General features: G+C 42.9%; 1 protein-coding gene across 1 annotated transcript in view; it reads right to left on the minus strand.

The window, feature by feature from the left end:
* Positions 1 to 25,695, minus strand: part of MINDY2 (MINDY lysine 48 deubiquitinase 2) — a 182,431-nt gene that overhangs the window by 87,349 nt on the left and 69,387 nt on the right. The window contains exon 3 of the mRNA XM_069765913.1: positions 8,365 to 8,429. Coding sequence (XP_069622014.1) covers positions 8,365 to 8,429 — 65 coding nt within the window. The remainder of the gene's footprint in view (positions 1 to 8,364; positions 8,430 to 25,695) is intronic.

A 25,695-nucleotide genomic window follows, 5' to 3' on the forward strand; every position in this document is an offset into this window, starting at 1 on the left:
ATTTTTTTCCTCCGGTACTATGCGATTCTGCAGTAATATGTCTCCCAGATTTTTTGTGCGTTTGTACGCAAATTGTGGATTGCCAATATTCATTTTGGCTAAATCCCGATCTGAGTGCAAAATGTGCCAGTTCTTTCTAATAGCTGTGTGAACAGCTCTGTCCATTGGGCTATGTTTAAAATTAAAAATCACCTTTTGTTCAGTTTTAATCTGCTGAATTTATCTTTGCTTTTTAAGGAGATCAGACTGACTTTTTCTGCACGTTTTTCTGCTTCGTCAAGTAATAATTTTGGGTAACCCCTCTCTAAAAAATGCTGGGAGACATATTACTGCAGAATCGCATACTACCGGAGGAAAAAAATTGGTTAAAAACCACCTCCAGTCCGGGTAATTATAGATGCGGAAATTGCAATTGTTGCCAGTTCCATGTAACACATAGTCCATTAAAAATAGGTCCTATAGAACACACTACTAAAGATTTCATTTCCTGCAGGAGTAAAAATGTTGTATATATTCTTTTCTGTCCTTGCCATTTTTATTACATAGGCAAAACTATTCCTCCAATGTGCACAAGATTTAGGGAACATTTTAGTTCCATTAGTTCAGGGAAAGGTTCTTTACGGTTGATTAACCACATGCGGGAAAAACATAACGCTAATCCCAGATTACTGAACTTTGCAGGATTGGAAGTAGTTAAACACCCCTCGAGGGGAGGAAATTACAACAAGCTTCTCCTACAACAGGAAGCAAAATGGATTTTGAGAGCTAATGCTCAAGGTCCAATGGGTCTAAATGACAGTGATTTATTTGTTGCTCTGCAAATTTATGTGATTGTGACAGTTTTAAAGATTGCACATATTTATCCGGGCATGGACTAATTAGTGATGTCACACAGCTGTTTTTGTATTCACTATAAAGGAATGGTTTTGTTTCCCAATCACATACCTGGACCCGTTGAAGCGCATTGCGCGCGAAACGGCCGTCGTCTGGTTCACTCCCCGCACCCTCTCGTTTTACCTGCAGCCCGAAAGGGCATGTCCTTAATCCGATACATGGAAGAATAAAGTATTTTTAATACATCGCTTGGTGAGTGCCACCTTTTCTTTTTATTTGGATGCTGAATGCAAAACAAGTCTATGCATGCCGTCCGTGTGCCGTCAGTGTTTAACATGGAAAGTATGTGAGAAGCTTTGTAATTTCATTTTCATTATCCATACTGGAAAAACACGGATGGCACACTGATTGAAAACACTGGTGACACAGATATCGGTGTAACATGTACATGTTTTATATGGACATGGGGGCCCCACTTGGAATTTTGTCTAGGGCCCCAATTTGTCTAAAACCGGCCCTGGGTGCACTCTATCAGAATATTAAACATGGCAACCGACAGGACATGCAGTAGGACGGGCTGTGTGACCACGATACAGAGGCACTAAAGCGGTCAGGCTGACTGAGATGGATCTTCATTGTTAGTCAGATAATGAAAATATTCTCCTTTAATCTGGCTCTACTCAATGTCCTGTCAGGCTGACTGAAAAGAGGAATGTGCCTTCACAATGTCGGGACAGTACGCTGCTGTAACGTAACCTCTGTCTCACGCTTCACAAAGCCCGTCCTACTCCTAGTGTCCTCTGAAATCTAGGATGGGTTGTGATTGATGGCAGCTGCCATCTTGGACTCCTAACCGCACAGTAAAGCATACCTTTTTGCTATATTAAGGTATTTCTGTTCAAGTCTCAGTCCTGCTGGGCCCTTATTCACATTGAAGTCACTTTGACACATGCTAAGATTTCACTACCAGAGGTTAGGGCCATCTTGAATTTGGGTACACCATGTCACTGGTGAGGTGGCTTTTACATTTTTTTTTAAATCAAAAATGGTGTTTACTAAAGTGCCCAATGTTAATTATATTGTGATGCAGTGACCCCTGTTGCAGCTAGGGGGCGCTGTGTGTGCTCCTCAGGATAAGCATAGAGGCATACCTGTGGTTATAATGGTGATAATGAGATGGTGATCGGGAGGATTGTAAGTGGCCGATATGTGTCACAGAGGGAGTCTGCGCTGTAAGCCTGAAGTAATGTTGTTGTTCTGGGACCTGTAGTCCCACCAGTGTTTGCATAATAGTCAAGGGAGGCTTACAGGGCTAGTTATGAGAGCTGGGTGGGTCGAACTAGCCACACACCACCCATCTATGGGAGTGGTTACAACTACATAATGTGACCAGGATGTGGGTCACATGGTTCCGGTGTATGGACCTGAATATTCCCTGTAATGGAGAGTGTGAGATCCTGGACGGCTTGTGTGTTCGGAGGTCCTGTGTGTGGACTGGATCCCTGAATAGCGCACTGTGAGGCCATAGATCTGAAGACTGGTGTATTGGGAGATCCTGGGAGTAGGATCGGATCCCTGAACAGTGCACTTAGAGACTTGTATGTTGGACGGTCCCAGGTGGGGACGGATGCCCTGAATAGCGCACTGAGTGGCCTGTTTTGGAAGTCCTGGGAGTAGGCTTCCTGAATAGCACAGCCTGTGTTGGAAGTCCTGTGAGTAGGATTCCTGAAGAGCACATGGGAAGGAGTGGAGGCTGAATATGCAACGGCTCTGTACTAGGGGAGCTACAGCCCGTCTGAGGATCTGGACTGTCAGGTGGCCTAGTGAGCAAGGCATTGTCCGGGATGGTGATCCCAGGTCGGCAGCTTCCCTGAGAGAGAGAGGACTGACAGGAGGTCAGCGTGTGGAGCAGGAGCTCCAGAAAGGTAACACCCGGGAAGGGGGCTATCATAACGGCAGAGAAGTATCTGCCAGTGGAACAGACTGTCGGTGCTTGTGTTCCATGGACATTGATGAACTGTTCGGCGTACGGTCACCCATGGTAACTGGACGAAGCGAGAGGTCCAGCATGTTTAATGTCTGTGAGTTAAAGCCATATATGAAATATCTGAGTTAAAGCTGCAACTTAATGTCACCGGTTGGTGCCTTTTATGTTCTATAAAGTTGACAATGAACTGTGCATAACCCGGTTTATGATGCCATAATAAACTGCATGGACTGTTTTTGTGAGAAAAATTGTCCTTGTGTGACTTGATCACATTGCTAAGAGAGTGTCCCCCAACACCTGCAGTAAGCGCTATCTCACAATATGCACTATTGCTTTTAGTTATTTTCTTATAGCAGGGTATATGTTCACTTTGTTTCTGTCTGAGGTTTTGTTTGTTTAATGGCCAGTGTGAACATGCTCCTATTTGCATGCATATCATCTTATACACCAATTATTTTTTTTCCCGCTATATAAAAGGTATTTAGAAAAATGTTTAATATTTTAATGTGAATTACTTATGTTATTCATTTAAGGTATTTCAGAACATTTCTCATAAAACCCTTTAATAACATTCGGGAAGGAATGGCTGTTTGAATGCATCTGACTTACCGTATACCGTAAATCAAGTTTTTATGTGAAACATAGCTAAGAACTTTTGTTGATTTTTTTTTTAATGATAATTTACAATGTATTAAAAATCCTGAAACCTTGCAGTTTTCACTCCAACCACTGAGCTTCATAACAGTCTTAGATTTACTGCTCTGTAAAGACAACTTTACAGAAGACATCACAGAAAGGAGTAAAAATCACTCATCCAATCATTGTTGGGCTTAATAACAGCAGCACATTGAGCAGTCAACTAATCAGATCCTACAAGGCAGAAAATTAACGCTTGAGATTCTATTCTATAAGTAATTGGTGAGCTGCAGTAGTCCAGCAGTGCTAGAGCTTGGGGGCCCACCTGAGGATTTTCCAATCCTCTAGTGGGTCAGTCCAATGCAGACTTATTAAGAGATCTTTCTTCCCCTCTTTTCTGCTGCTGTACTTGGATATAACAGACCCCTGCTTAAGGTCACAGCTTAGCTACTCTCCCCCAAAACCCTTACCAACAGTGCCGAATAACCCCATAAGATCATAGTCACTGGTGGGAGGACTTGTGATTGCAGTTTAGCTGCCTGCCCTCAGGTTTTTCTTTGCGATGCCTTTTCTTCTCTCCTTTTAGAGGCATCAACTGGGAGTGATTTCTCCTTCCAGCAACAGTCTCATCTGCAAAACTTACTGCCCTTGTCTCTTCCTAAAAAATTACATCCCTCAGAAAGTTAGAATAGGATTTCTCCTGTGAGACATGTAATGATAGACAGGCTTGTTCTCAGTCCCGATCTCTACACCTATTGTGTACAGTACATCATGAGTGTGATTATGAACACCTTCAGCTTTCATCTCCCAGCAGTCAGTGTGGGGAAGGTCTAATAGAGCAGAGCCCAATAGGAGTACACATTCAGCTTTCATCTCACATCTGAGATGACAGCGCTGTGAAAGGAGAGCTACAGCTGCAAAGATCTTTATAAATCACACCCAGCTCTGCTCTATACCACACAGTTGGTGCAGACATAATGGTTGAGAGCAAGGCAGTCTGTCATTACGTCTCTCACTCAAGACATTCTTCTGACCTTCAGGGGGCGTGTTCTTTTTCCTGCATGACGCCTCTTGCGTAAGATTGGTCAATGTCAAGCAGGTGAAAAAGTACACCCTCCCCAAGCCGAATCTGTGGTAGTGGCCCATTGGGCTCATCATAAATCACAACCTAAACTTTGGGAGATAATATCTCCGCAGCAAAGATGAGAAATTGAAAAAATTAAAATTAAAAGAGGTTTTATTATATTTATACAATTCCATGATGTGGCCAGTTTAGTGGGCAGCACGGTGGCTAAGGCTTCCGTGGTATGGGGCCGTCACGATGCATCGGTGTGACGTACCAACGGACCTGTTATCTTTCACATTTCCGTCTGCGTTGCCCAGCAGGAACAATCGTAAAAGCAATATTTCCTGCTGGGCATGCGCCGTGTGAAACACTGGATGCGATGTACAGAAAAACGTTCCCTTGAACGCTTTTCTGAGACGACGGGCCGCCAAAACCCGACGCATCCAGTGCACGACGGACGCGACGTGTGGCCATACGTCCCGATCCGTCGGCAAAACAAGTCTATGGGGAAAAAACGCATACTGCGTGCAAATTTGCAGTATGTGTTTTTTTTACCAAAACGACGCATTGTGACGGATCCAAATAAACAGAAATGTGAAAGTAGCCTTAGTGGTTAGCACTGCAGCCTTGCAGCGCTGGAATCCTGGGTTCAAATCCCACCAAGGACAACATCTGCAAAGAGTTTGTATGTTCTCTCCGTGTTTGCGTGGGTTTCCTCGGGGCACTCCGGTTTCCTCCCACATTCTAAAGACATACTCATAGGGAATTTAGATTGTGAGCCCCATTGGGGACAGCGATGATAATGTCTGTAAAGCGCTGCGTAATATGTTAGCGCACTATAAAAGATTATTATTATTATTATTATTACCATGCCAAAACTGGTGAAAGTTCCCATTTAAATTTTCTTTATAACATAATTTTAGCGAGTTTCTCAGGCTAAATATCAAACCCTTAGGAATACTTTCTTGGAGAGGGAACAGTTTAGGATCAGATAAGTTCGTATTTCATTTTATCTAGATTTACACTACACATTTTCTGCCGTCAGGATTTTTTATGAATGCAGTAAGTAAAAAGCCAAACTTCCCCACTAATGTGCAGCCACAGTAACATCTTTCAAAGGGTTTGACAACACAAAGCACCTGTTAAAAATTACAGCTCGGTTATGGCCGACAATAAAGCAAGTCTGCAGCAGTGATAAATGTATTTCATGTAGAAGTAACACAAATTACCCCCTTCTGCATAAAGTGCTTCTGAAAGAAGGAATATTGTACTCCTTCCATCTTTTTGTAAATGGAATGTGAATACACTATCTGGAGAGAAACTACGAGGCAAAATATTAGAATCACCCAGTGCTAGATTATATTGTAATGACAATCATAAGCCATACATTCATTTTTTATAGTCCATGCTGATCATAGCCTTATTTTACAATCAAAAGTGATTAATTACCTGATTACAATTATACTTAATAGAGTATAATTGCGGCATTTGAGAGTGTCTCAGATTATTAAATGGGTTACATTGAAAAAAAGCAACTTTACAATTTACATCTTTTCATTATCGCCTTCCAGCCATAGCAAATTTTAGTTTCTTAAATGTTCCTTTTTTTCCTCCTTTTGTTTTAAACGCAATGACTTTTTTATTTTGATGGTTGCATAGCTATATGATGGCATGTTTTTTTCTTCTTTTTTTTGCAGGACAAGTTGCAGTTTTTTTCATCTTACTGTACAGTGTATTTTATAACAGTAGAGAAAATTCCAAGTATGGTGAATTTGCGAAAAAACTAAACATTATTTTGGGGTTTTACTTTTACAGCATTCCTTGTGCAGCAAAAATGATTCTCCAGGTCAGTTTGAACATGGTGATACCACACTTGTGCAGTTTATTTTTTATTACTTTACAGATGAAAAAAATTGTGAAATTTATTTTTTTTAAAAACCAATGTTTTGGTTTTGTATCGGCCATATTCTTAGTCCCATAATGTTCAAATTTTTCGGTCAACCCGACATATCCAATTTGACAAATTCTTGCATTCTCTACTAAATTCTAGACCATCTTTTTTAAGTCCATATTGTGCTGCTCCTCTGTTATGCCTACTAGAAATATCTAGAAAATAAATTGAGAATGGGGTTTAGCATCTCCCTTGTGAAAGGATTACACAACTAAGGACATACCCTGAACTGTCAACATTCAATTGTTGATTCACAACAATTCTAGAAGGAATACAGAGGAACTGTACAAGTTACAGGACAAAATGATGCATAATTGTAATATTAATTGGATATATAATAAACAAATATCCAGAAAGTTACACTTACACAGAGTGTTCCCCATTCTGAGGCTGGGACAACTATATGCTGTTGACACCAGGGCAGCCTCAGGCTTCCATAGCATCCTGAAACCCAACAGCGAGGCTGATATGTGCACATAAAGTTATAACAGAACACTGGGTTTTAGCTCTTTTTTTCCAGTAACAGTCACTTTATTTAAATCCTACACAACTGAACTCAAACGTCAACGATAGTAAAAAACACAAATTCAGCATAAGAATAGTGTTTCATTTTCTAATGTAAGAAAACGTTATCTGATCAAAATACATTAAATGTATTTAACCTGACACCTGATATTAGGATTTCCCCCGAGGGGGTGTTGGGACTCCAGTGCTTTATCATCCTCCTAATACCGTTTTTAATGAGCGCTGTGTTATACCTAATTGCTAGTGTGTTTAAGAACTACTTTATATCCTCCCTGAAAGCAGGTAGCAGACTAGTCCAGGTCTTCGGTCAATCATTACTGAAACAGAGGCATGATTGACATCTCTAAGGGACAGACTCATTTTAACCAGTTTAGGACCAGGTCACATTCCCCGATACTGTCCAGGCACATGCACTTTTAGCTATTCTAAAAACTTATCTGAAAAATCGGATTTACGGTAATTTTTTTTATGTGGCAATATGTGTGCCTTGATTTTATGTCTTGTAATTCATGTCTATTTTTCACTTCTTTTTTTTTTTGTTTGTTTACTACCACTAAGGTTCTTTAAAAAAAATAAAATAAAAAAAATAAAAAGAATATTTGAAATTGCATTATTTCGGATATTTAACTTTTTTGTTGGCAGGTGCAGGGCAACAAACAGCGATTCGGACCGTCAGTGTTCTTCATTTCTTTTTTTGATTTATTTCATTAACTGAGCCCCCCCCCCCCCTATAATATTTTTATTGCCGGTTTCCCCAGTAACTGGGGCTGGCATATTGGACCCATTTACAGGGGGAATTTTGCCTCCTGCAAGCATAACGGAGCTGACTAGATTTCCTAGGATCCATCAGCTTCTGTTCTCGCCCTACTCCCAGCAATTGTATGATGACTGCTTCCAAAGTAGAAAGCCCAGTCAATTCTGCCAAATGTGTATACCCAAGTGCTGGTTCAGTGCTCTGTATACAATGATGAAAAGGCAAACATGGTAATAAACCTTGTTTGCCTTCTCTGTGGTAGTCTGGCTGTGTCTGACAGCTGGCTCCTCACCCCCACAGCTACAGGATGTCCTCCAAGCTTCTAGGGTTGCAATCATGTTTTTGAGCATCACTGCAGAGAAAGTGTAGATGACCGGATGTTTATAGCCTCAGGTGGTCCAGGTAGAGGTTAAAAAAAAAAACCAAAACCTGCTGTGGGGTTGTGATCCAGAACACTCTGGTGAAAGAACAAATAGGAGAACTAAGATGACGCCAAGCTGTTAGAAATACATATTATAAATAACAATTATGGCTAATTGTTATCGATCCAAGTTTGGAGAAAGCACACCATTACACAAGCACAAGAAAGGAGATAAAAGGGAAGTCATTACCTGCTCGTAATTCAGCCTTTGAGCTTCAGAAATCTCTTTTGGTTTGGCTTCTAAAATGTAGTCACCTAGAAGAAAAAAACCTTTATAAAGTATAGACAAAGTTAAACTTTTCCATTTTTTTTAAAGCCAGAAAAAAATTGAAAACGTGAAGAAAATCAGCCAATATAGACATTAATTTTGCATCAAAGAAAAAAACCTTCATTAATTTTGGTGCGTTCAGTTAAACTCATGTTTTAGGATTATGCACAATCTGAAACTCACGGCTTAAAATCGTTAATCTGAACAATAGCACAATACACTAAACTGGCACTTGTAGCTGACATGCCCAAAACACAGGCTTGGGACACAATTTTTACCAAATAATGGCACAAACACTAAGTGTGCCAGTCCTGGTGCTGACTGCCTTCAGCATCAGTGTTTCCAAGCTTAAACTGTCTAGATGGCCACATTTTTAGTGAAGCATGAAATAATAAGATGATTATAATATCATACATTGTATCTATGATTACTTACATCATTATATTTTTCAACATTGAAATTGCAGCACCAAAAGGAAACTTTGTTGAATTAAGGAAATCACAGGATAGGCATAATATGCAAATGATGAAAAAAGCTTAAATTTTCAAAACATTTCGATCTATTCAGCATAGAGTATGAACGCCACCCCCAGAATTATATGAACTTGCACTCCTTAGCTGCCATCAATGAGGTTACTAATGGTTGTCTAAGGAATGTTCTGCCATGCTGAATGCACTTGGGCAGGTAAATTATCAAAATTTGCTCCTGGGAGCTCACTTTCCAGTTCCTGACCAATGATGCCCCAGACGTGCTTAATCGGAAACAAGTCCAGAGACGATGCAGGCCATAGTAGCAGGTTTAGGCCTTGCAGGCTGCTCACAGTAGCATGTGCAACATAGAGCCTTGTTGAAAAATGGCTTCTGGACACTTGAGAAATGGCCTAGTCAAGAATTCAACACCTTAATCAGTGTAATACTGAGCGGTTGCTGTACCTGAAATGAATACTAGAGGGGTCCAGCTACTTTACATTAAGCCACCACACCCAGGAGAAGGGCTAGTTTAAAGATCCTCATGAAGGCCTTTTCATGGCATTTATCAAGTGTCTCTAGACCAATCTCCAGCTATCACTGTGTCCGAGACAAAAGAGAGACTCATTGCTGAAGAGTTAATACCTCTAATTCAGCCAAGATTGTTGTCCTGCTCTCCTACATGATAGCCATTGAGAGTGGTGGCATGCGGTCAAAGGAAAATCTGTAGTTGAACATCTCGCTCATAGGCCAAATTGATGCAAATGCCTTCAGATGGTATTTTATAGGTATTGTTTGAAGTCTTGGGCTTGGTAAGTGACATCCAATTTCACGTACAGTACAGACTGGATCACTACGCACCAATTTTCTGATCTGACCATCTTTCCATGCAGAGATTCACCTCTGTGCACCTACTGCTGTCATTCTAGTTCATTGCTGTTCTCCTAACCACTAGCCCACAAAACACTGCAGACATCTCGGCCTATGTGCGTTACTATCCGTTGGAGTGATAGAACAAGATCTCCCAGATTAAGGCCTCACTCACACGAGAGTATAAATTGGACAAGTCCAATCCAATTAAATATCAGATTGCACTTGGACCCGTGTTATACTAGTGTAGATCTGCAATTATTTTCTCATGCACAGTCTATGGGTACGTGTGAAACTTCGGACTGCACCCTTATGTCTTCTGAATGCAGTCCGATTACAGCAGATGCCGGTAATAGAAGAGATAGAGAAATCACTTTCTCCACCTCCTCCGCACCTGTGCTGTGATTTTATCATGTGAGAGAATCGGAGCACAGTGTACTGACATTCGGCTCAAACGCTGACCAAGTTTGAGCCAAGTGTCCTTTGCATAATCAGCCCCGATTCTCTAGCACAAGAGACCCCAGCATTAGGATTATATCCCTTTGAGTTTTTAAACAAGTGGTGACAAGTGAAATAATGATGAACAGGAGGTTTCACACAATCATCCCACAAGACTTGTTCTATGATTTGAGGTTGAACGTGGCTAAAAAAAAACAAAAACCGTACTTTTGTTTTTAATCTGGCAATTATGTGCTTCCCACATGCCACATATTGGAGCTAGGTGATTGAAAATGTTAACATTCCCAAATCTTAGCAACATCTGCTACTTTCTCCATTTCCATAAACTCGGGGCTTGTCCTTTCTGGTGTTGCAATTTCAACGTTGAGGAGTGTATGAGCCATAAAGATAAGTATCAACACTAGAACATCATAATAAGACAGACATAGCTGAACTAGAGCGGGTGCAGGGAAGAGCGACCAAGGTTATTAGAGGACTGGGGGGTCTGCAATACCAAGATAGGTTATTACACTTAGGGCTATTTAGTTTGGAAAAATGAAGGCTAAGGGGTGATCTTATGTTAATGTATAAATATATGAGGGGACAGTACAAAGACCATTCTGATGATCTTTTTAATCATAGACCTGAGACAGGGACAAGGGGGCATACTCTACGTCTGGAGGAAAGAAGGTTTAAGCATAATAACAGACGCAGATTCTTTACTGTAAAGGTACCGTCACATTTAGCGACGCTGCAGCGATCTAGACAACGATCCCGATCTCTGCAGCGTCGCTGTGTGGTCGCTGGAGAGCTGTCACACAGACAGCTCTCCAGCGACCAACGATGCCTAAGTCCCCGGGTAACCAGGGTAAACATCGGGTTACAAAGCGCAGGGCTGCGCTTAGTAACCCGATGTTTACCCTGGTTACCAGCGTAAACGTAAAAAAAACCAAACACTACATACTTACATTCTGGTGTCTGTCCCCCGGCGCTGTGCTTCTCTGCACTGACTGAGCGCCAGCCGGAAAGCACAGCGGTGACATCACTGCTGTGCTCTGCTTTCCGGCTGGCCGGCGCTCACAGTGCAGAGAAGCACAGCGCCGGAGGACAGACACCGGAATGTAAGTATGTGTTTGTTTTTTTACGTTTACGCTGGTAAACAGGGTAAACATCGGGATACTAAGCGCGGCCCTGCGCTTAGTAACCCGATGTTTACCCTGGTTACCAGTGAAGACATCGCTGAATCGGCGTCACACATGCCGATTCAGCGATGTCTGCGGGAGATCCAGCGACGAAATAAAGTTCTGGACTTTCTGCTCCGACCAACTATGGCACAGCAGGATCCTTATCGCTGCTGCATGTCAAACTGAACGATATCGCTATCCAGGACGCTGCAACGTCACGGATCGCTAGCGATATCGTTCAGTGTGAAGGTACCTTAAGAGCAGTGAGACTATGGAACTCTCTGCCGTATGATGTTGTAATGAGTGATTCATTACTTAAATTTAAGAGGGGACTGGATGCCTTTCTTGAAAAGTATAATGTTGCAGGGTATATATACTAGATTCCTTGATAGGGCGTTGATCCAGGGAACTAGTCTGATTGCCGTATGTGGAGTCGGGAAGGATTTTTTTTCCTCAGAGTGGAGCCTACTCTTTGCCACATGGGTTTTTTTGCCTTCCTCTGGATCAACATGTTAGGTTAGGCTATGTGTTGATCTAGATGGACTTAAAGTCTTCCTTCAACCTTAATAACTATGTTACTATGTTATAACTAACAGACAAGCAAGACCTAAAACAGTATGCAATTGTATTTCAATTATTAGGTGGACCCTACTTGTGAAAGAAGCACTCCTCCTCCCATCAAAGTTATTATTTTCTTAATATATTGCAGTCATCATATTATATAGCACTGTGTACTTACAATTGCTCATTTGCTCTTCTGCCCAGTTAATTATTATACCTTTTAGAGACCAAGAGCCCAAACTGCAACCCAAAAGCATTTATCCCAAAGTTCCAACACTGCAGTTTAACCCAAATACTGAGGTTTTAGTTTAGGAAAAGCAACTCATACATCAATATTTTTTGTCTTAAAGGAAAAAAAAACACACAATAACAGAGCTTTTAATGATACAAACAATTTTTATTGAAAGGAAAAAATTTGCATTTGGACTGCTTCTCTGGAAGGCACTGTGTAACGGGCCCTCTGTGGAAAGCGCTGAGTAACGGGCCCTCTGTGGAAAGCGCTGTGTAACGGGCCCTCTGTGGAAGGCCCCGTGTAAAGGGCCCCGTGTAACGGGCCCCCTGTGGAAGGCACCGTGTAACGGGCCCCCTGTGGAAGGCACTGTGTAACGGGCCCCCTGTGGAAGGCACTGTGTAACGGGCTCCCCCTGTGGAAGGCACTGTGTAACGGGCTCCCCCTGTGGAAGGCACTGTGTAACGGGCTCCCCCTGTGGAAGGCACTGTGTAACGGGCTCCCCCTGTGGAAGGCACTGTGTAACGGGCTCCCCCTGTGGAAGACACTGTAACGGGCTCCCCCCGTGGAAGGCACTGTGCAACAGCCCCCCCATTGGAAGGCACTGTGTTATGGGTACTCTCTAGAAGGCATTGCATACTCACTCCCCAGCTCCAGAACAAGTCACTCTGGTGGTCTCCAGCTAGACAGGGAGCAATGTCTCATTCTTTGGCTACTTGACTACTGAGGCATGTTACAGGGCACGAGCAGAACAACATCTGATGATGTTTTGTTCCAGTCACCTTAGGTCTTAATGAATTGGATGTCATTGCTTTCTGTCCTGCTAGTGATCTCTAAAGCAACTTGTGCTAGTGTGCTAGACCAGGGGTGGGGAACATTTGGATAATTATACCATCATTCTGGGCTGTACTAAATAATCAACTTTAAAATGATTCTGCTACATTTGGTCAAATAATTAACTCACACTTAATGTGACACTGGAACGGCTTTTTTGAGCAGCTGTGACGTTATTTGTGATGATAGTGATGATGTTTGTGGCAACACCGCATTTAATTGGAATTATTCAGACATATTTAAGTAGGCCCAGGGACATGAGCTAGAGTCCATGTGAGAAGGACTGTTGACCCTTAGGCCATGTGCACACGTTCAGGTTTTTTCGCGTTTTTTCGCGCTAAAAACGCTATAAAAACTCATTAAAAACGCATACATTATGCATTCTATCATTTAGAATGCATTCTGCATGTTTTGTCACACATGGATGCTTTTTTTCCGCGAAAAAAACGCATCGTGGTAAAAAAATGAGCATGTTCATTATTTTTGCGGATTTTCTGCGTTTTTCCCGCAATTCTATGCATTTGGGAAAAAAACGCACCAAAAACGCGTCAAAAACGTGGTAAAATCGCGGTAGAAATGCATGCGGATTTCTGGCAGAAATGTCCGGTTTTTGTCAGGAAAATTTCTGCAAGAAATCCTGACGTGTGTTGTCATTGAATTCATGTTCACTGGCTGCCACTTGTTATCTGGCTGCTGACTACCTATTGTATCTGTCCTAGTATTGTTCTACTATCTTTGGGAAACACAGGCACACTGTTTGAATGTTTGTTAATATTTTCACCCACAGGTGCTCTGCAATATGAAGGACAATCTATGCATGTTGTTTGAACACTCCAGCAGTGAGGGATGGCCTCCTTCCACCTTCCCCGATGCCTGTGATGGAATGACTGAATGAGAAGTTGTGACCTATAAAAAGGAGGATCTAACTACATTACAATAGACATGCATCATGGGTCCAACTGAAGAAAGAGCTGCCTCATTGACCATCACTATCACTGAACCCTCAAAGACGTTTAGAAAATCCAGGTTGGGACAACCAAGTCACCTGACCTCGTATATCAATGGATTGCCATCTTCCTAAGCTTGTCGTTACCCCCTCACAGTGGGGTCCGTCAAAAGCAGAGAACAATTGGTGGGGGTACTCGGCCCTGGAAACGGCTCTAATCCCTGCGAGCCACTGGATAGGCGAGACTCTGTATTTTGCACCATCTTGGGTATTTGCTGGGACTGTTCTATATGATATTGTGTGTTGGTGGTTAAATAAACTATTGTCACACTGTTTTACCCTCACCCTGTGTGGTCCGAGTAGTGTTCTGCCCACGGGGAGAGAGAGCGGGCATTCAGTGGTATGAGCCCTGGTCCATGCTGTCTTTCTAAAGACAGTCAGGCCAGTGGACGAGAGCACCCACTAACCCTGTATCTCTACAATGTTGTTACATAATTATAAGTTTGATAAAGAACTTACAGCAGTAAGTTTTTATGAACACGGATGTATATTATACAAAATGTCTTCTCAGTGAAAAATTCATCACTGCTCATATGGGACTGGTGCACATTCGTTACATAGGAGACTTTCAAGTACATAGTAAACAGGCTGGTGCAGGCCTCACAGGAGGCATTTGGGGCTGGCGCACGCCTCACAGGAGGCATTTGGGGCTGGCACACGCCTCACAGGAGGCATTTGGGGCTGGCACACGCCTCACAGGAGGCATTTGGGCTCGCCTCACAGGAGGCATTTGGGGCTGACGCACACCTCACAGGAGGCATTTGGGGCTTTATCTATGTGGAAGGTGTAACATCACCTTCTTTCTTAAATTGCCCTATGCAAATAACATCATCCACTTTCCTGCACTGCCGCCCAGACACACAAAATTACCCCCTTGCATGTTGAGCTCCCAATATGCATCCACTTATCTGTGCCCCAAAACACCACCTCAGATCACTCACATGTAGTCCTATGTATAAACAGAACCTCGCTCCATTATGCAGCTTCCCTGTCCTTTTAGAGTTTTATCTCTCCATGAGCCTCATGCCATCCGCAGCAGCCACTGTACAACGCTGCTTGGTGGTATAAGCTTTGCACGGTAATGGAGGCCCCACCCCATCCCCTCACAAGAGCAGCTCCTCTACAGACGCAACGGATACATGCAAGAGAAGGGTAGACAACAAGGCAACGGCTCCATTGTAGCATAGTAACATAGTACTTAAGGTTGGAGGAAGTCTTTAAGTCCATCTAGTTCAACTCACATACCTCCCAACTTTTGAAGGCAAAGAGGGACAAATTTTAGGCCACGTCCCTGACCACACCTATTTAACAGCTAGTCACACCCAGATCCATGCCCCAACCTCACCCATTTAGCACTGCTGATCAGTTTCATAAAAAATTATAAACAGAAAAATATGGCCACACAGTGCTCCATACTGTATAATGGCCACACATGATGCTCAATACTGTATAATGGCCACACAGTGCTCCATATTGTATAATGGCCCCACATGATGCTGGGTGCAGTATAATGGCACCACATGATGCTGGGTACAGTATAATGGCTCCACATGATGCTATATACTGTATAATGGCCACACAGTGCTCCATACTGTATAAAGGCCCCACATGATGCTGGGTACAGTATAATGGCCCCACATAATGCAGGGTACTGTATAATGGCCACACATGATGCTCTAAACTGTATAATGGCCACACAGTCCTCCATACTCTGTAATGGCCACACAGTGCCCCATACTGTATAATGGCCACACATGATGCTGCGTACAGTATAATAGCCTCAAATAGTTACTACCCCACCCCCCATCATTGCCTTCTCCATCACCACACACATACACCTACAGACACACACACACCTCTCACTGTGCTCCCTCGCAGCAGCCGGCAGCTTCCTCTTCCACGGCACTGAATGATGTCATCCAGCCGCACCGCTGACTGCTCACGTCGCTGCAGCTACTGTATGCCACTGATAAAGACCTCTCCATGTCTCCTGTGCCAGTCAGTGTCAGAGCAATATCTGCTCCGATCCGACACAGCTAGCGATCGCGCTAGCAGTTTAAAGCGGCGGTACATTTGGTTTGAGGCGATGCGGGAAAAGATCCCGGCCGGGACAGAGTCTAAAAATCGGGACAGTCCCGCTGGATCCGGGACTGTTGGGACTTATGAACTCATAGCGTAACATGTTGATCCAGAGGATGGCAAACAAAAAAAAAACATGCGGCAAACACTAAGCTCCACATTGGGGGAAAAAAATTCCTTCCTGACTCCACATATGGCAATCAGACTATGCAGGGGCGAGGACGAGTGTGTCCACAAAGAGGGCTGTGAGTTGCCCCTCTGGCACATGTTGCATAGGTTCGCCACCACTGGTCTATGACAAACCGTGATTAGAAACAGACTAGCTGAATCCTTCGCTCTAAGCAGAAACAGGAAGTCTCTTTTCCCCGTATGAGACATCAACAGAACTATAATGATATATCACTGCAATACCCCTGGCAGTCAGCTTGACCTTCTATTCAACTCCTGACCCAGATGGTCTGCTCCTCCCTCCTGCCAGGAAACTGGCAGTGATGCCAACCAAAAGTAGGGTATGTTGTGGAGGTATGATATTCAGAAGTTAGCAATAAGGCTTCTTTCACACTTCCGTCGGTACGGGGCCGTCACAAAGCGTTGGCGCAAAGTACCGAAGGACAGTGGTGATCTTTTGCACAACGTGGGCAGCGGACGCAGTGTTTCAACGCGTCCACTGCCCATTGTAAAGTCCCAGGGAGGAGGGGGCGGAGTTCCGGCCGCACCTGCGCAGTTCAAAATGCAGGACCCGATGTACGAAAAAACGTTCCCTTGAACGTTTTTTCGATACGACAGTCCGCCAAATACCGACGCATCCAGTGCACGACGTATGGAACGTGTGTCCATACGTCGCAAAGCCTCGGTAATACAAGTCTATGGATAAAAAACGCATCCTGCGGGCAACTTTGCATGATGCATTTTTTCTCCAAAACGACGCATTGTGATGGAGGCCAAACGACGCAAGTGTGAAAGAAGCCTTAGCAAAACTGACGTACAGTCAGACGATAAATAACAAAACACGCATGTAACCTCATTTGGAACAGACAAACTAAATTTAAAGCGAACTTGTCAGCAGGATTTTGCTAGGTAAACTACGGGCATTGTCATGTTGCTGTTATACTGATTAAAATGATAGCTGGAGTGAAGAAATCAATCTTGTGGTTTTTGTGTAATCAGTTTTAGAAGTTCGCAATTAATAATATGCCGTTGCTCCTAGGCAGGACTGTAGGCAGAGTTATCTTCCTGCTCTAAGCCAGAGAAACCAAAGAAAGACCTACCTACAGGCCGCTCCGAAGCACAATCATGTTCCTCATCATAGACAGAGACTGTTTGTGCTTCGGGGTGGCCGTGGGCAGGTCTTTTTTTGGTTTCTCTGGCTTAGGGTACCGTCACACAGTGGCATTTTGATCGCTACGACGGCACGATTCGTGACGTTCCAGCGATATCCTTACGATATCGCTGTGTCTGACACGCTCCTGCGATCAGGGACCCCGCTGAGAATCGTACGTCGTAGCAGATCGTTTGAAACTTTCTTTCGTCGCTGGATCTCCCGCTGACATCGCTGAATCGGGTGTGTGACGCCGATTCAGCGATGTGTTCACTGGTAACCAGGGTAAACATCGGGTTACTAAGCGCAGGGCCACGCTTAGTAACCCGATGTTTACCCTGGTTACCAGCGTAAACGTAAAAAAACAAACATTACATACTTACCTACCGCTGTCTGTCCCTGGGGCTCTGCTTCCTGCACTGGCTGTGAGCGCCGGTCAGCCGGAAAGCAGAGCGGTGACGTCACCGCTGTGCTTTCCGGCTGGCCGCTCACTGTCAGTGCAGGAGAGCACAGCGCCGGAGGACAGACACAGGGAATGTAAGTATGTAGTGTTTATTTTTTTAACGTTTACGCTGGTAACCATGGTAAACATCGAATCACTAAGCGCGGCCCTGCGCTTAGTAACACGATGTTTACCCTGGTTACCGGGGACCTCGAGATCGTTGGTCGCTGGAGAGCTGTCTGTGTGACAGCTCTCCAGCGACCAAACAGCGACGCTGCAGCGATCGACATCGTTGTCGTATCGCTGCAGCGTCGTTTCAGTGTGACGGTACCCTTAGAGCGGGAAGATAAGACTCTGCCCACAGTCCCAGCCAGAGCACAAGAATCTCATTAAACTGAAAACTTCTAACACTGATTACACAAGAACTACAAGAGGTGTTTCATCAGCTAAATTATCATTTTAATCAGTAAAACAGCAGCAACCTGACAATGCCTGTAGTTTACTTAGCAAAATCTTGCTGACAGGCTTGCTTTAAGGGTTTGTGAGCAGAGTTTTCTAGAACACTAAAGTGTCTGGTCAGCTAGACATTACAATGGGAAAGAAAGCAAAAGGCGCACTCGTCATCTGTCTGCAGGTCCCTTCCAAAAGCAGGCACAGACTTATGTTAAACAATGCTGCAGATTTTAATTTATGTACAATTTAATGCCAGTGGGACAGGACAATGAACAGAGGAAGATTCAAACAAGAAAAAACAAGGATCTGACAATAAGAATTAGATGTGATTTATTTTAACCTGTAGATGTGTAGCAGCAGCTAATCTTTTCCAAAGTTCTGCTAAAATTACCATCTCTTCCTGAGTTTACATTGTAACTTCTACTGACAAATACTTGACATTTACGGCACCATGCACATACAGTATAGGTCTACTTTGATAGGTTACAAACGGACTTAAGATAATAGTTATGATATTCCACTAATTCACTAGCTTAAGAGATGTCCAAATTCAAAAAGAAAAAAATTCCACTACAAGCTAAATGTTCTTACAGTAGTGTTTAAAATAATACCAGTGTGTTCAAAAACAGGAGTTAATCACAAACTCTTTACACTAGTTTTTATTTCCAGCATTGGGAACATTGTACACTGTTTTCTAATTCAAAACGAAGAGAAATGTACAGTATATCATTTTTAACTACTTTATAGATAACAAAAAATGGACATTGAGCTGTTCTAAAAAAAAAAAAAAAAAATAGCGTCTGCATTTGTCTTTACAAACTTGCAATATGTACTTTTTGTGTGCATTTAGCATAACAGTTTTATAGAACTGCTTCACATCTATGCTGAATGGAATCAACCAACTTTTGGCACTTGTCAGCTGTTATTCCAGCCCAGGATGATTGGACAGCATCCCATTTTTTTTGGCGTTTGTTGGCTTTGCCTCAGAAATGGCATTTTTAATATCTCTCCATAAGTGTTCTATCAGATTAAGGTCCAGGGATTGGGCTAGCCACTCCATACCCTCACTTTTGTTGGACTTGAACCAAGATTTTGATTGTTTATTGGTGTGTGTAGGGTTGTTGTCTTGTTGAAACACCCATTTCAAGGGCATTTCCTCTTGAGCGTAAAGGTACCGTCACACAACGATTTCTTTAACGATATCATTGCTTTTTGTGACGTAGCAACGATATCGTTAACGAAATCGTTATGTGTGACAACGACCAACGATCAGGCCCCTGCAGATCATTGGTCGCTGGGAGTGATCAGGACCTTTTTTTTTGGTCGTTGATCACCCGCTGTCATCGCTGAATCGGCGTGTGTGACGCCGATCCAGCGATGTGTTCACTGGTAACCAGGGTAAACATCGGGTTACTAAGCGCAGGGCCGATATTTACCCTGGTTACCATTGTAAAGGTTAAAAAAAAACAAAAAAAGAAAAAAACAGTACATACTCACATTCCGTTGTCTCACGTCCCCCGGCGTCAGCTTCCCGCACTGACTGTGTCAGCACCGGCCGGCCGTAAAGCAGAGCACACCGGTGACGTCACCGCTGTGCTCTGCTTTACGGCCGGCGCTGACACAGTTAGTGCGGGAAGCTGACGCCGGGGGACGTGAGACAATGGAATGTGAGTATGTACTGTTTTTTTTTTATTTTTTTTTTTTAAACTTTTACAATGGTAACCAGGGTAAATATCGGGTTACTAAGCGCGGCCCTGCGCTTAGTAACCCGATATTTACCCTGGTTACTCGGGGACTTCGGCATCGTTGAAGACAGTTTCAACGATGCTGAAGTCGTTGGTCGCTGGCGAGAGCTGTCTGTGTGACAGCTCCCCAGCGACCACACGACTTACCAACAATCACGGCCAGGTCATATCGCTGGTCGTGATCGTTGGTAAGTCCTTTAGTGTAACGGTACCTTTAGACAACATGACCGCTTCAAGTATTTTAATATATGAAAATAGGTCCATGATCCCTGGTATGCGGTAAATAGGTGTGGCACCATCGTAAAAGAAACATGCCCATATCATCATGCTTGCACCACCGTGATTCACTGTTTTCAGAGGGTACTGTGGCTTGAATTGAGAGTTTGGGGGTCATCTGACGAACTGTCTGCGGCCCTTGGACTCAAAAACAACAATTTTACTTTCACCAGTCCACAACATGTTTCTCCATTTCTCTTTAGGCAAGTTGATGTGTTCATTGGCAAATTGTATCAGCTTCAGTACATGTTTTGTTTTAGTTTGGTTTTTTTAACAGTGGGTCTTTACATGGACATCTTGCTAAGAGACTAGCTTCACATAGGCGTCTTCTGTCACAGTACTCACGGGTAACTTGAGATCGTCTTTGATCATCCTGGAGCTGATCATGGGCTGAGCCTTTGCCATTCTGGCTATTCTTCCATCCATTCGAATGGTAGTCTTCCATTTTCTTCCATGTCTCTATGGTTTGGCTTTCCATTTTAAAGCACTGGAGATCATTTCAGCTGAACAGCCTATCATTGTCTGTACTTCTTTATAAGTTTTACCCTCTCCAATCAACTTTCTAATCAAACTACACTTTTCTTCTGAACAGTGTCTCGAATGACTCATTTCTCAGGCTTTCAAGAAAAAAATGATTGTATAACATGTCCTGGCTTCACCCGTAAATAAGGGCCATCTGATTCACACCTGTTTCTTAACAGAATGATTGACCTCACTAATTATACTCCACACTGCTGTTATTTTGAACACACCCCCTTTCAATTAATTATTATAATGCAGACTCAAAAACAAGCAGATCATGAATGCGGAGCATGTTTGTTTTCTTAAGGTACCGTCACACTCAGCGACGCTGCAGCGATATAGACAACGAGCCGATCGCTGGAGGGTCGCTGTTTAGGTCGCTGTAGAGACGTCAAACACAGCAACTCCAGAACGATGCAGGAGCGATCCAGTGACTTAACGGCGACTCGCTTATCGTTCTCGCTGGTTGTTAGCTCCATGTAAAACATTGCTGGCATTGTTGCTTTTGCTGTCAAACATGACGATACACGCCGACCTGATGACCAAATAAAGTTCTGGACTTCTAGCTCCGACCAGCGATGGCACAGCGGGATCCAGATCGCTGCTGCGTGTCAAACACAACGAGATCGCTATCCAGGACGCTGCAACGTCACAGATTGTTGTTGTTCTCGTTGTAAAGTTGCTGAGTGTGAGGGTACCTTTAGACTCTACTGGACCAACTGGTAAATTGTTTAACATGTGCGAATATAATTTATACCAAAAACAGTGATTAATCTGATTAGATATATTGGACTGCTAATATTTTGAACACGACTAAGTGAAGCCTAGAATTGATCTAAAAACTTCTTCCATTAAAATATTATGAAATATTACAGTACAAAAATGAAATGAAGAATAAAAACAGAGTGACTATTCAAAAGGCCACTTTAAGAAAAGTTGTTATATAAGCTCATCAGATTCAATTATGACATATTCACCCTCCAGTAGAATTACATTTTTCTATGAAATAATCATAAAATGAATAACAAAAAATATTTGTCTGTCAAAACCCATCACGAGAAAATTACGTCACAGAAATTAATCTTTAAAGGGAATCTGTCAGTAGGATCAACCATCCTAAGCAGTCTATATGGGAATGTAGATTATAGGAAGCTGAGTGAAGCGATACCTTGATATTTACGGTCCGATATCTTATGCCAGAGAAATCAACATTTTTCTTATATTCTCATGGAGATCATTGTCAGCCCATAGCCTGGAAAAGATCATTTACATATAAGAAATATTTGGACTTTGCAGGAAGACAACATGGGATCGCAGATATCAAGGTAACATTTTATTCAGCTTCCCATGACCTGCATGCCCGTATAGACTACTCACAGATTCCCTTTAAGTTAAAGAACACTCACCCCAACCACTATTTGGGTCTCACTCATGGCAAACAGCGTTACCAGTAACTTTGCCAAGGTCTGACAGAGAAATGTACTAAAATACAGATGAATGTATTACATTGGGGGCAAGACACGACCAGAATAAAATGAGCTTACACAGAAGCTCTGTGCTCTCGGGTCATAGATGTGGATCCCAAGTGGGCCTTTACAGAGCATCTAGACAAAGAATATTGGACAATTCCTTTAAAATGAAAACCTGAAGATCAAGGAGTCTGACTAGAACACCTCTATATGCCACCTCATCATGTCACAATGATAGGAGTTTAGGTCCTCACGCTGAAAGATCTCGTGGTTAGCCTGTCACTCCCTTAAAGTTTTTTCACAGGTATTTTGGTGGTCTCACGATTGTTAGCACAATTCAAAGCCAGATTTTTTTTTATTTTTTTTTTTCAAGGACAGTACCTGGGGTGTAACAATTGGGTTCATGGGGGATGCAACTGCGACAAAACTTGAAGGCTACGTTCTCACGATCAGGAAGTAGCAGCGCTTTGGACACAGTGTATTTTCGCTGCTTCCAAAGCGATGCGTTCTAATCATGCAGATGAATCTGTATGTGTTCTCTGAACCATGCGGACCTACCACATCCAATAAATTCTATAGTGAAAACTTCTGCTGCGGAGATTAGATTCTCCGCAACAGAAATGGACATGCTGTAGCTCATAAACCCACACTGCGGGTGAGTATACACAGCGTCAAATAGAAGCACAGTGGGCCTGGGATTTCTATATGTTCCATCCACTGTGCTTGTGCTGTACAATGCAACGTGTTGAGAGCAGCGCAGGTGAGCTGTGTCCAAAATGCTGATATTCCTGATTGTGGGCACAGCCGGGTGGTGCTATGACAACTATACATTGTATCACATGACCCAGGAGAAGACAGACAGAGCCACTCATTGGAGGGTTGACAGGTGAGAGGAGGGGTTGGTTATTTTTAATTAATGCTTGTTTGCATCACTGTGTATATTCTCCATGTAAAATGATCACTGTGCTTGCAACCCTATAGTCTAAGATCTGTACTTTTCTTATTCCTGCACTGTCACATTACTGTGCTTATTGACCCCAATGCCGTGACATCACCGTGTATTATTTCTGTACTGTGACATCACCAAATTTATTATCTCTCTGCTGTGGGGGATTTTACTTTTGTACATGGGCCACAAAAGGGTAATACGCATTACTTTCGTATGAGGACATTTATAGTGTGTGTGTGTGTGTGTGTGTGTGTGTGTGTGTGTGTGTGTGTGTGTGTGTGTGTGTGTGTGTGGTGGGTTAGGGAGCAGAAATGCAGACAGTGCTAATTTATTATATTTTTAGATAAGGCTAAGTTCACACTGGGCGTTTTTGCTGCTTTTTATATGCTTTTATTATATTAATTTTCAGCTGCATTTGACAGCACCATCTATGTCTTTGAGATTTCAGAAATATCATGCGCACAGCCTGGTTTTTTTTATCATCAGTATTTTGTGCTTTGCTTGCTTTTTTTTTCTACATAGAACATGTCACTTCTTTCAGCATTTTTCACCCATTGAAAGTTAAATAATGCATGAAAAAAAATGCAGCAGTACCTACATTTTTGCCGCAGCTTCTTTCCTGCCGAGCACTCAGGATTTGCTTCGGGGGAAAAAAAACAAAAAACGCAGCAATAACTCCCATTGTGAACTTAAACTTACTATGGGGTACTGGTACTGGTAATGTGTGAGGTGTCATGACAGTTCTGTTGTTTACAAGTCGGGAAAAAGGTGAGGATGCTCTAGAAGGAAATGGCCAGAGATGTCTATGTGTTCTGCAGAGACAAATCATGGTTAGAAGTCAAAGCGGTAAGATTCGGAGGAAGAAGAGAAAATGAATGCCTTTTATTGGAGACTAGCGAGTCACTGGGTCTACCTTTACTCCACACATACAGCAAAAATTAAGAGACCACTGCAAAATTTTCAGTTTGTTTGATTTTTCTCTTTATAGGTACAGTACAGACCAAATGTGTGGACACACCTTCTCATTTAAAGATTTTTCTGTATTTTCATGACTATGAAAATTGTACATTCACACTGAAGGCATCAAAACTATGAATTAACACATGTGGAATTATATACTTAACAAAAAAGTGTGAAACAACTGAAATTATGTCTTATATTCTAGGTTCTTTAAAGTAGCCACCTTTTGCTTTGATAACTGCTTTTTGCACACTCTTGACATTCTCTTGATGAGCTTCAAGAGGTAGTCACCGGGAATGGTTTTCATTTCACAGGTGTGCCCTGTCAGGTTTAATAAGTGGGATTTCTTGCCTTATAAATGGGGTTGGAACCATCAGTTGTGTTGTGCAGAAGTCTGGTGGATACACAGCTGATAGTCCTACTGAATAGACTGTTAGAATTTGTATTATGGCAAGAAAAAAGCAGCTAAGTAAAGAAAAACAAATGGCCATCATTACTTTAAGAAATGAAGGTCAGTCAGTCCGAAAAATTGGGAAAATTTTGAAAGTGTCCCCAAGTGCAGTGGCAAAAACCATCAAGCGCTACAAAGAAACTGGCTCACACGAGGACCGCCCCAGGAAAGGAAGACCAAGAGTCACCTTTGCTTCTGAGGATAAGTTTATCTGAGTCACCAGCCTCAGAAATCACAGGTTAACAGCAGCTCAGATTAGAGACCAGGTCAATGCCACACAGAGTTCTAGCAGAAGACACATCTCTACAACAACTGTTAAGAAGAGACTTTGTGCAGCAGGCCTTCAGGGTAAAATAGCTGCTAGGAAACCACTGCTAAGGACAGGCAACAAGCAGAAGATACTTGTTTGGGCTAAAGAACACAAGGAATGGACATTAGACCAGTGGAAATCTGTGCTTTGGTCTGATGAGCCCAAATTTGAGATCTTTGGTTCCAACCACCGTGTCTTTGTGTAATGCAGAAAAGGTGAATGGATGGACTCTACATGCCTGGTTCCCACCGTGAAGCATGGAGGAGGAGGTGTGATGGTGTGGGAGTGCTTTGCTCGTGACACTGTTGGGGATATATTCAAAATTGAAGGCATAATGAACCAGCATGGCTACCACAGCATCTTGCAGTGGCATGCAATTCCATCAGGTTTGCGTTTAGTTGGACCATGATTTATTTGTCAACAGGACAATGACCCAAAATACACATCCAGGCTGTGTAAGGGCCATTTGACCAAGAAGGAGAGTGATGGGGTGCTATGCCAGATGACCTGGCCTCCACAGTCACCAGACCTGAACCCAATCCAGATGGTTTGGGGTGAGCTGGACCGCAGAGTGAAGGCAAAAGGGCCAACAAGTGCTAAGCATCTCTGGGAACTCCTTCAAGATTGTTGGAAGACCATTCCTGGTGACTACCTCTTGAAGCTCATCAAGAGAATGCCAAGAGTGTGCAC

Source organism: Ranitomeya imitator, chromosome 4, assembly GCF_032444005.1.
Source record: "Ranitomeya imitator isolate aRanImi1 chromosome 4, aRanImi1.pri, whole genome shotgun sequence".
In the NCBI taxonomy this organism is placed as follows: domain Eukaryota; kingdom Metazoa; phylum Chordata; class Amphibia; order Anura; family Dendrobatidae; genus Ranitomeya; species Ranitomeya imitator.